The sequence below is a fragment of the Chinchilla lanigera genome, unplaced genomic scaffold (assembly GCF_000276665.1).
Source record: "Chinchilla lanigera isolate Chin_1 unplaced genomic scaffold, ChiLan1.0 scaffold00006, whole genome shotgun sequence".
In the NCBI taxonomy this organism is placed as follows: Eukaryota; Metazoa; Chordata; class Mammalia; order Rodentia; family Chinchillidae; genus Chinchilla; species Chinchilla lanigera.
This window is the reverse complement of record NW_004955407.1, coordinates 39,619,942-39,636,157: the sequence shown is the minus strand read 5'-3', so window position 1 is coordinate 39,636,157 and position 16,216 is coordinate 39,619,942. Positions and strand designations below refer to the sequence as shown.

The window sequence follows — 16,216 nt, the reverse complement described above, 5'->3', positions numbered from 1 at the left end:
CTGAGTGCTGGGATTACAGGCACGCACAACCATGCCCAGCCTAAGAACCCCTTGATGATCTGCAGCATTTCAAAATCAACAGGAGCCTGGAGGTAGATTCCAGACAAACAGTCTTCACCTCTGGCTCAGTGTTTAGGGCAGTGAGCCCAGGTAGGCCGGGTACACCCCATGGGTGGAGAGAGGGAAGGGGTCATCATTGTCTAGTTTGGCAAAGGCCTTGCTCAGCTTCCGGGCCCCTCCCCAGCCTCCAGACCTGGCCTGTCAGCAGCTACTGCCTATGCAGACATTCTGCTTCCCAAACCCTTGATCCACTGTGTAGCCAGGAGCCAGAAAATTCCAGGTGAGGTGCGTCCACGTTGTGCAGCTGCCTGCCAACAAGGATGTCCCCTGATTCCTTCAGACCTCACTGTGCTCTTTCACTTTCTTTTTCATTCAGCCGCTGGCTCCCTGGGAACATTGGAGAGCTGGAAAGAGCTTAATTACTGGTATGGCCTAAGGAAGGAGGCCGGCGGTGAAAAAATGCACCTCCAAGGAAATGCACCTCTGAGAAAATGCACCTCTGAGGGTCAGGCTGTTGGACAGCTTTCACTTGAATCACACTGTGGAAGGAAAGAGCTCCAAAAGGAAGCAGCAGTGAGCCCTTGGCCCACCCCTCACCAGCTGTCTCAACTCCCCATCTACTCTCAGCTGGAGGTGTTCTCCAACACGTAGGAGTAGGACAGAAACATTATTCCTACCCTAGCACAGAGGCTCCTTGGTTTAAAAAACAAAATCCACTGGGCTAAACGTCGCCAGAACATCTGCAAAGTTAGCCTGGGCTGCCCGAGAAGTTAGGACGTACAGGTGAAGGTCTACGCCAGAAGCAACGCTCCCAAGCAGCTGAGACCACAGAGGCTAGAAGCAAGATGGCGGCCTGCCCCGAGGCATGCTGGGTAATGCTGTGCCTGGCCCACGCGGCTCCCTGCTCCGGATTCCAACCTGGCCTGGCCACGCTTCTTAGCCCTCCCTGACTGGAATACTCTGCAGGAGCAGTAGCCTCAGGCCACAGAGCCCTACCACGCAGGGAGCCGCCCCTGGTCTCTGGCCCCTCGACAACCATGTACGGAATGTGCCTCCCCTGACCCCTCCTCTGGCCATGGCAGGGACCGCAGGGGCCAGGACATCCCCAAGGGTGACAACGCCCACTGCCCCTCACCCCACGGGAGAAAATCCCTGACAAGATGAGGTCAGGCCACCAGTGCGGCCCTGGGGCGGCGGCAAGGCCAGGCCGCGCTTCTGTCACCACAGGAGCTGCGCCGCTCCCCACACCCCACTTCTTTTCCTCAGTTCACCCCCGGTACTGGGATTGGACCCCGGAGTGCCTGGGACTGAGACCCCCCACTGCCCCGTCTGCGGGACAGAGGGTCGCACCCAGGGCCTTTGTGTCACGTGGATGTCGGGGCAGGGTCCCAAAACGGGCAGGCAGGCCAGGCGCAGACTCCGCGGCCCCTCCTCAGGCCTGTGCCTCCCCAGACCCACACGCCCTGCGGGGCTTCTCTGACAGGAGCCCACAAACCTACTCTAGGGGCAGGGCAGCAACCAGGGCTCCACCTCCTTTCGCCCCCCCACCCTGTGCGCCCTTCGGGATTTCCATCAGAGCTGAGCAAAAGCACTGTTGGCTCCTTGGTAACAAAACCTCCACCCCACCCCCTTGTCTGCAGTACTGGGACCTGAACCCACGGCCTTCATACTGAGCTACAGCCTAACCCCCCTTTTTTCCTTTTTATTTTGAGACAGGGTCTTCCTAAATTCCTTGCCTGGGCTGAACTCTAACTTGTGACCTTCCTGTCTTAGGCTCCCAGAGTGCCTCCATCACAGGCCAGGGTCCTTGGCACTGCCTCCTCTCGGCACCAGGCTGTCCCAGGGCCCAGCACGCAGGCACCCAGCAGGTGGCCTTGGGGGGCGTGCAGGGACCTGGATTTCAGAGGCTGGGCCTCCCCCAGGCGGCCTCTGCCACCGCCCTTGGAAAGACCCGGCTCAGAACAGCTGCCAGGCGCTCGGCACATCCAATGCCAGGGCAGCCGGGACTGCACGCCAGCCAGGCAAAGGGGAGAAGGTAAAGGAGCTTCGTGATTGCAGCCAGGGAGACAGACACGCGTGATGCTGCCCTTCCAAGCCTGCAGGGGCAGAAGGGGCAGAGACCCAGGCGCCCCGGGGCTCCAGGAGGCAAAAGCGGGGGGGGCTCGGCGAGCCAGGCTCACAGCCCCGCACACGCCCCATCCCAGCCTGCCCCGTGCGGTGGGGCTCCAGGCACACAGCCGCGCTGTGCCTCGCTGCAGTTTCTCACGGCAAAGGGAGGTCAGGCTCTCGGCTCCTCTTCGTCCCCTCTCTGCCTCTGTCTCCATCTCTCTGTCTCTGCCTCTCTCTCCATCTCCATCTCTGTCTCTCTCTTCCTCTCTGACAGTCCTAGGGACTGAACCCAAGTCCTTCAAACTGAGCTACATCAAGAGCCCTTTTAATTGGAGACAGGGACTCATTAAATTGCTAAACTGCCCAGACTGGGCTTGAACTCGCGGCCCTCCTGCCTCGGCCTCCCAAGGCTGGGATTACAGGCGGGCACCACGCCCCACTCCCAGCCCCTTCTGTCGGATGTGGTGGAGGTGAGCCTCGTGAGCCCACGACAGTAAATGCGGGGAAAGCTGTCTGAGCGGCACCGTCTGATGACACAGCGGTCGGAGCTCACAGAGACCCTGAGCCCCACTCCAGCCTCGAATGCTCCTAGCGCGGCCCCCAGGGAAGTGACTTACGCTCTGCCTCAGTCTCCCCTCTGTGCAACGGGCACACATGTCTTCTGCCAGAGGAGCTGGCGAACGTGAGCCAGGGTAAGCCCAGGGCCGCCCAGGCCTGCTCCTGCAGACCCTGCTCCCTTCTCCAGGAAACCCCTCCAGGGTCCGACTCACAGCCAACACAGGCCCTGCGGCCAGCTGGAAGGGGAGGTGCATACCCAGGACAAGCCCGGGCCCAGGCTTCTAGCAGTCCTTCCTCCAGGCTGGGAGGGTTAGAACTTTCCTTTAAGGCTTTAACCTGAGTTGATCCTGATGCCATGGAGAGACGATCAGCTGGGTGTGGTGGTACGCACCTGTAATCCTAGCCCTTGGGAGGCTGAGGCAGGAGGATCTCCATGAGAGACTTTGAACTTATCATGTTCAAGGTCAGCCTAGACTACATAGGGAGACCTTGTCTCAAAAAACCAAACAAAGCAAACCCCACAGACCCTGAACATTTCTCCCTGGACACCTGGCCCCATCTGGCTGTTGTGTGAACCATACTCGGCCAGGGATAAGTTCCTACCAGCCGGGCATGCCCTGCCAAGGAGCGACTGGCTGCAGGCCCTGGCCTGGGGAGGCGCAGGCTTCTGCGCCCTGCGGCAGCTGTTCCTGGCCTGAGGGAAGAGCGCGGGTCGGAGCCTGCTCTCGGGCAGGAGCACAATTAAAGCCCGAGGTGCAGCTGGCTCCATGCGGGGCGAGTCTGGGCTTGCAGAGGCGGCTGGAGCGCTCTGGAAGGTGGCACCTAGACCCGGCCTGCGGGCAGGGTGGCAGGGAGCAGCCGGATCACAGGGACCAGGGACCAGCAAGGATGCCTGGGAGCAGGGCGACAGCCCCTTACGAAAGCGACCCTGTAAGCGGCAGCCACAAGCAACCTTTGACCCGAGTCCCAGCCTCCTGCACACAGGTTCCCGACAGCCCCTCCCAGCGACAGGAGTTTCCCGTGTGCTGGTGAGGCGGTGGGTGGCTCTGCCTGGGACTGCGACCCTCCCCTCCACCGCCTCCAGGGAGGGGAGGAGCCTGTAACTGGAGCCACCAGGAACGGGTCCCCCCAGGTCACAAGTCCCGAAGCCTCTGTTGCAAATGTCCCTAAATAGCGGTCCCGGGCTTCCTAGCTTTGTGTGTGGGGCACCCAGGGAGGGCACCGGGCACCCCACCCACGCAGCTCGCCCACACAGAGGCTGCGCTGCCCCTGGGTCAGAGGAGCTGTGCTCCCGAGTGCAGGGAGCACAGGAAGAAGCCACTGTCAGAACCAGGAGGGGGCGCGGACTGGCGGTGGGCTGAGGCGGGCTGGTGGGGCTGAGCCCTGCAGTGTCCCAGGCCCTGGGTCAGGGCTGGGAGGAACTGCAGGACACCCGGCGGGTCCCAGGCAGCGAGCCCGTGGCTGGTGGTGAGAGCAGAAGCACGTGGATGTTGTGCAGGAACGCGTGGAGACCGTCCTGACTCAGCCCTGAGCCGGGCAGGGTGGGGACCTCGGGCTGCCCTTGGTCACAGGGGACGACCCCGAGACCCACGGAGTCTGCCGAGGAGTCTACCACGGGGAGGCTGCCGAGGGCCAGGTATTTGGAAAGGCGAGCACGAAGACACAGGAGGGCTCGAGTGCAGGAGAGACCCGCGCCAGGGCCCTGTGCAGGGCAGGCTGCTTCTGTCCTGGCAGGGCCAGCGGGATCCCTGCACCTGGCACAGAGGGGCCAGCTCACAGAGAGCGGACCGGAAGTGAGGTCCTCAGAGACACCACCACGTGGCACAGCCTGTGCGCCCAGGCGGGCTCACGCCTGTCTTCGCTCAGATGCTGAATGTGTCCCGGCTCCAGGCTGAGTTAGAGGAGAAAGACGGCCTGGGGCCGGGGGCAGACATTAAACGTTTGTGCTTCTTTGGGGGCTTGGGCCTGCAGCTTTTTCTTTTCAAGAATTAAAGCTGGGCGTTATGGGTGCACACTGTCATCCCAGCACCCAGAGGCTGAGGCAGGAGGATCGCTGGAAGCTTGAGGTCAGCCTGGGCTACAGAGCGGATTCAAGACCAGCCTGAACTATAGGGCGAGACCCTGTCTCCAAAAAACCAGTAAAAATAAGTAGGTAAATAAATAGGATTACGCAAAGCAGGAGACTGAGAGGGTGCTGAGAGCGAGCCAAGGCAGACCTGGGCCCAAGGCTGGAAGGGAGAAACAGCACACACCTCTGGACCCCTAGCCCGGGAACTGCATTAAACGAAGCCCCGTGTCTAACCTCCTCAGTGTGACACACGTGTCCACGGCCGCCCCAGCTGGGATGCACGACAAGTGACACCCCGCTGAGGCACTGAGCCCTTCTGGAAATGGGGTGACCATGCCACTCCTCCAAGGAAGCAAAGCCTGTAAACACAGAACCCGGGCGGCTCCCACAAGGACCTATCGGTAAAGCACAGCTCAGCGACAGAAAAGTGAAGAGCTTTTCAAGAAGGCTTATTATGTGAAGGCATAAAAAACTGTCTACACCAGGCGTGGCAGCACACACCTGTAATCCCAGCACTCTGGGAGGCTGAGGCAGGAGGATCATAATTTCGAGCCCAGACTAGGCAACTTTGTGACTTAGGGAGACCCTGTCTCAAAATAAAAAATAAAAAGGGCTGGGGTCTAGCTCAGGGTTAAGGGCTTCAGTTCAATCTCCAGTGTGCAAAACAAAACAAAGTGTCACGCACACGCACACACCTATTCTGCTTATTACCTCGGTGAGAATGAGCAGCAGACTGGGAGCAGACAGGCCCCTCCTCTCTCACTGTCCTGTGACTGCTCTGAAAGGACAAGGGCTGAAGCACTTTCTCTGAGCCTGCAGGTTCCCAGGGTCGCTGTCACCTCTCGGGGCTGCCCTGTCCCTCCCCCGCCCCACTCGATGGCTGAGACAGATCCGCCCCTGGAAGCAGCCGGACCAGCTCCCCGTCCCTCTTTTTTTTTTTTTTTTTTGGTATCAGAAATCGAACTCAGGACCTTGCTCTTTCCAGGCAGGTGCTCTACCACTGAGCTACATCCCCGGCTCTTCTCCCGGCAATGCCACAGGCCGGCAGGGAGAAAAAGGCGACTCAGACTCTTTTCTTATGCGTGAAAGGAGACAGTGACCGGTGTACGGCTGTGTTACTGCGGTAAATCACACAGAAAGCGGAATTGCCATCTGAGCCACTTCCAGGTCAACAGCGCTGACCTCAGGTCAACAGCGCTGAGCGCACACACTGTCCACCCCCCTTGCACATGCACGACTGCCGTGCAACCCCCACACCCACCTCCTTCCCAAACGGAAACTCTGTCCCGCCAGACTCTGACTCCTGCCCCTCCCCAACCCCCAGCCCCACCGTTTTGAGATGCACACCTGTCACCCAGCACTCTGCAGGCTGAGGCAGGAGGATTGCCCAAGTTTAAGGTCAGCCTGGGCTACACAGTGAGTTCAAGGACAGCCTGAACAGGTACACTCTGTCTCCTCCAAATAGAAATCTGCCCCTCTGTGCCGCCTCACTTCACCGAGCATAATGTCCCTCTGGTTCATCCATGCTGAAGCCAGGGCCACAGCTTGTCCCGATGTGCCACGTTTCCTCCACCCCTTCACCCAGCGTGGGCTGCCTCTCTCTCAGCTGTTGTCGGTAACGCGGTCCTGAACAGGGGCCTACAAATACTATATCGTTTTTAGCTTTTCTGGGGGGAGGCCAGTTTGAGACAAGATCTTGCTATGTATTCTAGGCTGGCCTTAAACTGACTATGGTGCCCAGGCTGACCTGGAACCTACAGCGATCCTCCTGCCTCAGCTTCCTAAGTGCTGAGATTACAGGCCGGCACCTCCACACTCGGCAGCTTTCAGCTTTTAATTTGCACACATGGCTGGGATTGTACTAAAAGCAATGCAGTTCTGTCAGCCACTTCCTCCAGCTGCGTTTCTGGCACTAAGAGACCTTTAAAGCCGGTCTCACTATGTCCACAACTCTGCTGCCTCCCGGCCCCACGCCAGCCCTGCAGTCTGTCCCTCTGTGCTTGGAGAAGCATCAGAGGACACTGTGTAGCAGCTTCCCCGGAACAGAGGTTCCCTCCCTGTCTGCCGCCAGTGGAGCAGCACTTGCTGCCCCGGGACCCCCCACACAGCTGTGGCTTCAATCCCCGCAAGGGCGTGGGGGTGGGGCGTCCTCCTGCCCTTCCGGGGCACAGGAAACGGGGATGAACCTTGGGCTGGTCCACACCCACCCGGAGTCGGGAGAGCAAACCCCCGCAGGTCCCGGCAGGGCAGCGTCTGCCGCCGGAGCTCTGAGGAAGAGGAAACAGCTAATTATCCGGCATCTAAATAAGCCGGAGCTCGCCCAGTCCTGAGCTGTCCTCGCGGAGGAGGAATTAGCGCCCCATCGCTCACCTGGGAATCTCCGGGCGCCTCATCTGCATCATAAAATGATCAAAGCGCTAAAAGCACACACAGCCCCATCACAGGACACAGCAGACAGGGCAGGCCGGGCGGGCTGCTGGTGCTGTCCCAGGGCCCCTGCTGTCCTGCTGTCCTGCTTCCCGCTCTGCCAAACACAAGACGAGCTCAGACACGAAACCCGGACCCACAGATGTGACCCGCACAGGTAAAGCAGACACACAAGGCAGAGGGTGAAGAAAGAGCAACCCAAGTTCAAAAGGCAGGAGAGTATTCAGGAAGCTGAGGCCGGAGGATCACTGGGAGTTCAAGGCTGGCCTGAACTACACAGCCTTTGAGAGCCTGTCCCAAGCAAAACAGAAACCAACACTAAAAGGCAGGAAGGGAGGGATAGAGGAGGACAGAGCCGTCTTGTGGATCATTAAACAAAACCTGTCGTCTGTGCAGTGGGGGAGCCCACTTTGGACAGTCATGAATCCAAAGCACCGGTGTGTGCCTAACTGCGACGCAAAGCAGATGTCCTGTGCCCTGAGGATCCACCGGGCGACATGTGTCCAGCAGGGGAGGTCCCTGGAGTCGGTAGTCCTGCCGACTACCTGGCAATTAAGCCGTCTTTCTTTTTTTTCTTTTCCTTTTTTTTTTTTTTTTTGGTTTTTCTCCGGTACCGGGAACCGAACTCACGACCTTGCGCTTGCCAGGCAGGCGCTTTGCCGCCGAGCTAGATCCCCAGCCCCTTAAGCCGTCCTTCACGCTGGGAAAAAACGCAGCCTGCCAGGCTCAGAGACGGCAACATTAATATAGCAAACACAGAGCAGCCTGACACGCCAGCCTCGGGGAGCCGGGGTTTGAGCAAAGCCCCCAGCACTGGGGGCGGAAGCTTGCTCAGCATCCCTGCACTGCTCAGGCTGAGGGGAAGCTCGGGCACAGCCTCGCAGGGCTGTGGTCCTCACGCTGCAGACTGCAAGCACCCAGACACGAACTGAGTCCTGCACCAACCTCGCAGCAGAGGCCTCCGAGCATCGTCCCAGCTGGGCAACCCTCACCGTCACCACTGCAGGTGCAGCCCCCACGACCCCTGCGCCCGCCAGCGCTGTGCTGGGTAACGCAGGGCTTTCTGCACTGGCTTCTCTTGCTCAGCATGTGTCCCCCGTGGGGTGGCCTGCATCAGGGTGCCTTCACACTGCTACATCTCCAGTCCTTTTCATTTTTTCATTTTTATTTTTGAGACAGAATTTGGCTAGGTCCCTAAGTCATCCAAGCTGCACTCAAACTTGCGATCCTCCTGCCTCAGCCTCCCAGAGTGCTGGGATTATAGCTCAGGCATTTTTTTTTTCTTTTAATGGCATAAGTGTTATGTAGTGCGGATAATTCTAAAATAAATGGCACTCTCCCAGCTCCAGTCTTCAATCCACTTCGTCCTGGAGGGAAAGGCCACCAGTGAGTGCCTGCTTACCTTCTCCTGGGCTGACTTGGTCACGCTGGACACTTCTGAGACCGCCAGCTCCAGCGGCTGCGGCTGCGGGTCGAGCGGGAAGGACAGGCACAGTGAGCCCTGCAAGAGAGAAGCAGCGTGAGGAGGGCAGCAGGAAGCGGTGCTGTTTTTCTTTAAAAAATAATTACATGCTTTCTATAAAGCTCTGCAAATTTAACAGAATACAAGGTATCAGTTAAAACTACAATGAATGTCTGCACTTTTGTAACTTTTTAGAGTTAAAGACACATTGCGGTGAACCTCTCTCAGAACCCGACCCACTTCCCACACACTCGTCCCATCGTCCCGGCCACGTCCTGCAGCAGCTCTGGAGTCCGCTTTTCTGAGAGTCTTTAGCTGTGCTGCCCTGGCTGCCTCAGTCTCCTGAATGGATTCAAAACGTTTCCCTTTCATCGTCACTTTGACTCTTGGAAGGAGCCGAAGTCACACAGTGCCAGATCCGGTGAATAAGGTGGAGGAGCACCCAGCGTCGCGTTCTTACGAGCTGTCTTCCTGCTGGATGGCAGTCACTCTAGCTTTGATCACACCTCATAAAGACTCTCAGGAAAGAGGACTCCAGAGCTGCCGCAGAAAGCGGCCAGGACGGTGGGACGAGTGTGTGAGGGAGGGGGGTTCTGAGGGGATTCGAGGCAATGTGTCTTTCACAGTTTTAAAATCGGAGCCCGTGGTCTATTTGGAGCACCCCGCGGCGGGAGACACCCAGCCACGGCTCTGGCAGCAGCGCACACACCCCGGAGCTCTGCCAAGCGCTCCTGTCTGGCTCGGCGCTCAGCAGGGCAGCAGGAGGGGAGAGGAGAGAAAGCCAGGAGCAAAGCCCGAATGTACCATGGAGGGAGAGGGGGCCGGGCGTGGTGGCGCACACCTGCAGCCCCAGCACCCTGTGGCTGAGGCAGGAGGATCACTGTGTCCGCAGCCTGAGTGACACAGTGAGATCCTGTTTTAAAACAACTAACAAAAAACAACCAAAGAGGGGTGGGCCCAGTGCTGAGGGTTACAGCAGGGGGAAGGATCTGGGCCTCTGCAGCGGGCTGCGTCCTGCACCTCTGAGGGTCTGGGAGCACCCGCCCGGTGCCAGGTCCTCCCGTCTGCTGCCAGTCCTCGGCCCATCTCGGGAAGCGGCTGTGCCCGCCTCTCCAGGTGCCCCATCCCCTCTCCCGCAGCCCGGGCAGTGCTGGGCAGGGCCCTAGGGTGGCCTCTCCATGGAACCTGGGCTGGGAAGGAGCCTGCCGGGTGTCTGGGTCCTTGAGCTCTGCCTCACAGCCCTCCGGAGCTGCCCAGCTCCTTCCCTCACTGCAGTTCCCCCACTTCAGCCCTATGAGACTGGGCAGCCCTGCGTGGTTTAAGTCAGCTCATGCTTCTTTTGGTTCTTGGGATTAAAAGATTTCCATGTGACGTGGGAAGAAATGAATGTGACCACGTGGCTCGAAGACCGACGCTGTCTGCAGGACTCGAGGGGGGCTTGGAGCCCACCGAGTCTCGTCCTTTTTAAACATGAGCTCTTGAGCGGCCCCTGGCGCACTCCAACAGTGAGGCCCGGGACTGGAGGTAGAAAGCCCACGGGCTTCGGGGGAGCTCTGACAGCGTAGCTGAAAACCCAGCCCAGAGCACCCCTCTCTGCCTGACTCTAGCGCCGACGCCCGTCCTCAGGAGCAGGCACGGTGCAGCTGGCTGGAAGGCCCAGCCAGCGCCTTCCTGCTCCCCAGGAGCTCCCAACACCCGGGAGCAGATCTCCACACGAGCGTTTTGAGTTACTCGCTTCTAGCTCACCCTGTTCTAGCAGGAAGTCAGCAGGGCCAGCACAATCCACATCCCTCAGGGGGGATGAAGTCAGGCTGCGGGGCTGCTGGCCGGGAGGAGCCGAAGCCGAGCTTGGTGGCGACACTAGTCCGTGAATGGACCCACCCGGAGAGCCTGGGACAGCGTTGAGCACAGGCCGGGCCAGGCGGGCACCATCTGCAGGTGCCATCCCTTGCTGGCTTGGGGTGAGCAGCACAGGGCACCGTCTCCGCCACCTAGAGATGCCCAGCACCTCGCGCCTGGGCGCAGACGCAGGCTTGGAAACCACAGGCGGCAGGGCGGAGCTTCTCCCCCCGCCCCACCGTGCCATCCTGCCCCAAACCCGGAGATGCTGCCGAGGAATTCCGTGTCTAGGGTTGTGCTCAGAAAGGAAGAAAATTATGAAGATAATCTCAGGACAGGCGTGCCGCGCCTCCCTGTCCCACCCGGTGGCGCCTGCCCCTCAGCTCCCCCAGCGGGATGGATGCTGAAGGATGAGTTCCAGAACTGCCTGGCAATGCGGGGAGGGGAGACAGAGAGGGCCTGCCCCCGCCCTGACAGCGAACCCCACCCCAGAACCTCCACAACATAAACTGTGCGGTTCTGGGTGCTGCTGGAACACAGAACGCCCAACACAGACCAAACTCAGGTACACGCCGCGCGGTGGAGCCTCCCTAGCCAAGCGGGCTGAAATCCTCCTGAATCAGAAACTTCTTGAGCACCGGTGGGAGGCCGGCAGGGGCAGCCTTTCCTGGCCTGCACAACCTGGGTCCAGTCATGGGAAAATACCATGCGCAGGAGGGACATTCAGCAAAACAACGCCAGCATCTCCAAGAGCTTCAGGGCCACAGAAAGGAAGAAAACTGAGGAGTCACTACCACCAGGGGCTCTAAAAGACTAGGGAAGGGTTTAGTTTTAGTTACTGAAGGTGCTGTGACAATGTTAACTTCTTGTGCTGTTACTCTGTTAATTCCACTGGCCCTGATATAGCAACACTGTACCAAGGCGAGCCTCTCACACTGTTACAATGTTTATTTCCCCGGGTCATGAATTTTAGTAACATTGTATCAACCGTAATTCTTGGTGGGGTTCTTTTTTGTTTGTTTTGGTTGGTTGGTTGGTTCCTTTTGTTTGAGACTGGGTCTGTAGCCCAATGCTCCTGCCTCAGCCCCCTGCGTATTGATTCTGATTACTAAATGGTTAGGGAAGCCTGGCTAAAGAGTACAAGGAAACCCTCTGAATGATCTTTTCACTTGTTCTGCAAATCAAAAAGCAGCTCAGAATAAAGTTTTTATTTATTTTATTTTTTTGTACCGGGAATTGAACTCAGGGCTTTGTGTTTGCCAAGCAGGTGCTTATGCCACTGAGCTATATCCCCGGTCCATAGCATAAAGCTTTTAAAGGAGCCTACAGCAGAGCACCCACCCTCGTGGACTCAGGACACACGGACGTTTCACTAGATGCCGTGCTCGGAGCTTCCCTCCGCTGTGTGGGGGTCGGCCACCTTCTGGGCTGGGCCCAAAGTGATCCCAGACTGCAGATGGTGCCCGGAAGTCAGGACCTGCCTAAGATCACACAGCCAGCCAAGGGCAGCACTGGAACTCAAACCCGGGCAGCGGGCGTAGGACGGCCTGCCCGCCTCCTTCACACAGGAGGCCAGGCCGCCCCTCCCTCCTCGGGCACCTCTGTGGCCAGCAGGAGCGGAAGCTGGCCGCGGCTGGATCCGGGTGGGTGGTGACCCCACACCTGCCCTTTCCCCGATCCCTGCCTGGCTGGCAGCAGGGTGACAGCGAGCGAGGTGGCCACGCCCTGGCTTCACGCTGACTCTGCAAAGTCACTGCCAACTCCTTAAAGCTCATTCTCCAAAAGTCCGAGACAAAGCACACGAACAGCCCGCTCTGCCCAGGCTGGGCCGGCCCCCAGCCAGGAGGCCCGCGTCCAGGCAGTGGGACACGCACGGCCACTGTTTGTCCTCCCCATCGGCCCAACAACAGGGCCTGCTGGGGCCGCACACGGTCCAGCTCCGTGACAACGACATGGGGCACAGATGCAGGCTGGGTGAGCAGGGTCCTCACGGACAGGAGGACCTGGCACCTCTGACTGAGACCTCCAAGATGCAGAGAAGTTAAATAAGGAGAAAAAAGATAAGCACCCCACGGACTTGGAGGGTAACCTGGGGACAGTTCTGTACCGGAAACAGCCCCAGTGTGTGAGCCGCCGAAAGGGCGACCCTGGTGGGGGGCATCTGTGGGGTGGAGCAGCAGACCCCCAAGGCCCACTTCCCTTCCAGGAGCGCTGGGAGGGCAGCCCCAGCCTCACCCACCAGGGCCAGGAGTGACCTCCAAGAGGACTTCCTCTGCGTGCCCATGGCGGCTGCTCAGTCGTGCAGCTTGGATTTTTGTAAGCACCACTGGGAGTCTGGTGTGGGACAGAAAGACTTACAGCCCAAGGCCATGCCATTGAGTTTGTAAGCTGCTCAAACTCACGCAGGAGCCAGCACCACTCCTCACACATCCTAGGTCCACGCAGCATCTTTTTCTCACTAAGAACACAAGTCTTCTGACAGTCTAGTCACTGGCTTAGAACTCACTATGGAGCCCAGGCTGGCCTTCAACTTGGGATGATCCTCCTGCCTCAGCCTCCCTGAGTGCTGGGATGACAGGTGTGCGCCACCACGCCCAGCAGGATTTGCATTTAGAACATTCCTCCGATGAAACGCTGGGCTGAAAGACTAAAGACTGCAGCCAACAGCTTGGAGGGGCTCTGCCGGTGCAGGGCCTCTGCCAGCTGGGGGCGGGGAAGGGACACGAGCTCACAAGCCACAGCCCTGGTGGCAGCAGAGGACCCTCGCTCTGGGACCAGTGGTGCCACTGACAGGGGGTCCAAAGAGCACTGGCCTTGGGAAGCAGTGGCCAGGGGTCCCAGAGCTGACCAGGCCACAGGAAGGGTGGCCGGGGGCCTCCAGGGGCTGCTGGGGACGTGGACGCTGCTTCTTAATCCTTGGGGAGCCCTGGGCCACTTTGCATAGTGTCCACACTCTTGCTCACGGCAGGGGGCAAGTGTGTCTAGACCTCTGGTAACGACCGGTGGGCGTATCAGCAGAGCCCCTGGCAGTATCCCCGTCACCGCTTTCTGATTTAAAACCATTTCCAGGGTGAGTCGGAGCCCGGGATCCCCTCGGACACAGTCAACCTGCATGGCTCTAATCACCGGTCATGAGGGCAGGCAGAAGCCATGGGTCGCTGCTCTACCCCTAGACCCCAGGAGAGCCGAGCGAGCGCCACTGTGGAGGACGCGCCGCCCAGCAGCAAGCCCTTCAGCCCTTTTCCCTGGACCTTGCTCAAAGGAAACACTTAGGTCTCAGAGTCAAATTCACTTCCCGCGGGAAGCACGGCTTCGAGCAGAAACTGGCCAGTAAGAGAACCTCAGTCTCCGGGGCTTGGCTGGATGAGCGTGGGGCTCCCTTCTCTCTCCAGCCTGGACTGGGAGGCATCACTGCCTGCACTGGCTGGAAAACCTTCCTTCCATGGGAGGCGACCACGTGGTCATCAGTGTCCCTCCACCAGGGCCGGACTGAGAGCTGCACTCTGGTCTGCCGAGTGGCACCAGCGCAGGCAGGGCACCAGGACAGGCAGGGGGCAGGGAGGCCACTAAGCTGCGGCTCTCTGGGCCGAGAGCAGGCTGGGAGTGTGAGCCCTAATCGGGGATTAGTGGGCTGGACAGGGAGGGGAAGAGAAACTCCTGTGGGCAGGCGTGGGTGCCAGGGTCAGGGCACCTACAGCACCTGTTCGCCGGGGTGGCAGGCAGCTACCAGATCCTATCTGCCTGCAGCACCCTCCATTCCAGTTCAAATCAGGCAGCACTCCCAAGCTGGGAAAGTGGAGCAGGGCCGCACCAAGCCACACCTCACAACAGAGCTACATCCATGCAAAAGTGCCACAGGAGCTGGGCACGGAGTTGCACGCCTGTCATCCCAGCCCCTGAGAAGCTGAGGCAGGAGATCACCAAGAATTAGAGGCCAGCATGGGCTGTGTAGTGAGTTTGAGGCCGGCCTGAACTACACAGGGAGACCCTGCCTCCGAAAAGGAGATTCTAGGCTGTTTTGAGCTTGAACCTAGTGCATTACTATGACTCTCAGCCAGGAAACCTGGAAAAACAGATGTGTAAGACAAGCGTGTGTGGCCAGTCATGGAGAGGACAGAGAAACACACTCAAGCCAGATCTTCTCCTCCTCCCTGAACGCAAAAGCCCCGCTCTCCAAAGATGCGAGTGATCAGGTGAAAGGTTTCCTCCCAAGCCCTCAAATTCCTTGGGATTCTCAGCTTGCCAAGCCAGCAGCTAGGCCAGAGCAGGATTCCCTCCCTGCGGGCCCTCCAGGCACAAGGAACCTGAGGCCTTCTGGCTCGGGCCAGCAGACGACTTCTGGAAGCCAGTGGAGACCTGACCGGAAATGAAACAGACCCTCCCGAAGTTGCAGAAGGGAGGCTGCTGCCTCTGGGCCTGAAACTCAGGCCAGAGCCTGGGTCAGGGTCCTGCGGATGGTTTACTCAACATGTACTCAAACCCCGCAGAGAACAGGGACGAGACGTGCCCTGGCCCAGGCCGCTAGCTCTTGGCCTGTGACACAGCTCAGCCAAGCTGCCTGCCAGCAGCTTCCCGGGAAAGATATCTGTGTCTGCACCCAGGTGAAGGCACAGGGCTCGCGAGCTTGCCTGGGGTGCACGTCCAGCTGCGGACAGCTGGGGCTGCGATTCCAGGCACCAGGACAGGCACAAATCGACTGACCTTTCAGCTTTATCTCATCTGGAGCTACAGCTACTTCTTCCAAGGGCTCAGAACATGAACTTGAACTGTCGGATCCACGCTGATTTACAGGCAGACGTTTGGGCTTTCTAACCTCACAGCCATGTGTGTCCAGGCAACAGGACAAAGGCCAGGCTCAGGGCTGCTGTGGAATATTTTGAAGGTTGCTGGGTCCATACACAGCAGTGCTCAGTGATTCCAAGGCCAGCAGTCATGGGCTTATCCATGGGTTGCACAAGCAGGTGCAAGAACACACACACACACACACACACACACACACACACCTGAAAACAAGGGGTTGGCAATGCTAGGCAGGGCTTCCCCAAGCTCACTGGCTCCTAATTCCCCCATGACACACCTCCAGACAGCCGCTGCCACCGCGGGGAGCTTGTCATTAAACTAGGATGCTTTAAAAGAAAAAAATAAGTCACCAAGTAATTAGCGATGAAAGAAACAACCAGAGCAGTGCGAAGTGGTCGAGTTGAGCAATAAGTTACCAAGTCCGATCCGAGACAACCGAGGTCACATCTGCTGCCACCAAGGGTGTGTGACCCGAGCGGCTCCCGGCCTGCGCCTGTACAGTGGCCAGGACACCTGCGCGCGGGGAGCGGCGCTGACTCAGAGGTTACAGACCTCTGAGAGCGCCCACAGCGAGGTCCAGCCAGCGGCCGGCCAACGACATGCTGTTTTCCTAGGTCCAGAAATGCGAGCCTTTTGGAAATAAATTCTTGGCAAAGTTCAGCTAGATTAGAGATGGATGCGTATCTGGGTCAGTTATTCATCCAGGAGGCGCAGGATCAGTAAGCGTCCAACCGGACAGTGGGGTCCACCTGGGTCCCCAGGAACGGAGGTCAGGGCCAGGTTAGGCGCAGGCGCGGGGGCAGGGCGGTGGGTGGGCACGAGCTCGCGCCGGAGCAGGACCCGCGCTGCCCGGGTCCCCCCAACTTTCCGGCGCTGGCCGGCGCGCGGGCCCC

At 59.1% G+C, this 16,216-nt stretch overlaps 1 protein-coding gene across 1 annotated transcript in view; it reads right to left on the bottom strand.

Annotated features, from left to right (window-relative positions):
* Positions 1-8,723, bottom strand: part of C2cd2 (C2 calcium-dependent domain containing 2) — a gene marked incomplete at its 5' end in the record, with an annotated part of 37,722 nt that extends 28,999 nt beyond the window's left edge. Inside the window, 1 exon segment of the mRNA XM_013505230.1 lies at positions 8,625-8,723. Within this exon segment, the coding sequence (XP_013360684.1) occupies positions 8,625-8,723 (99 nt within the window).
* Between the last annotated feature and the right edge of the window lie 7,493 nt (positions 8,724-16,216).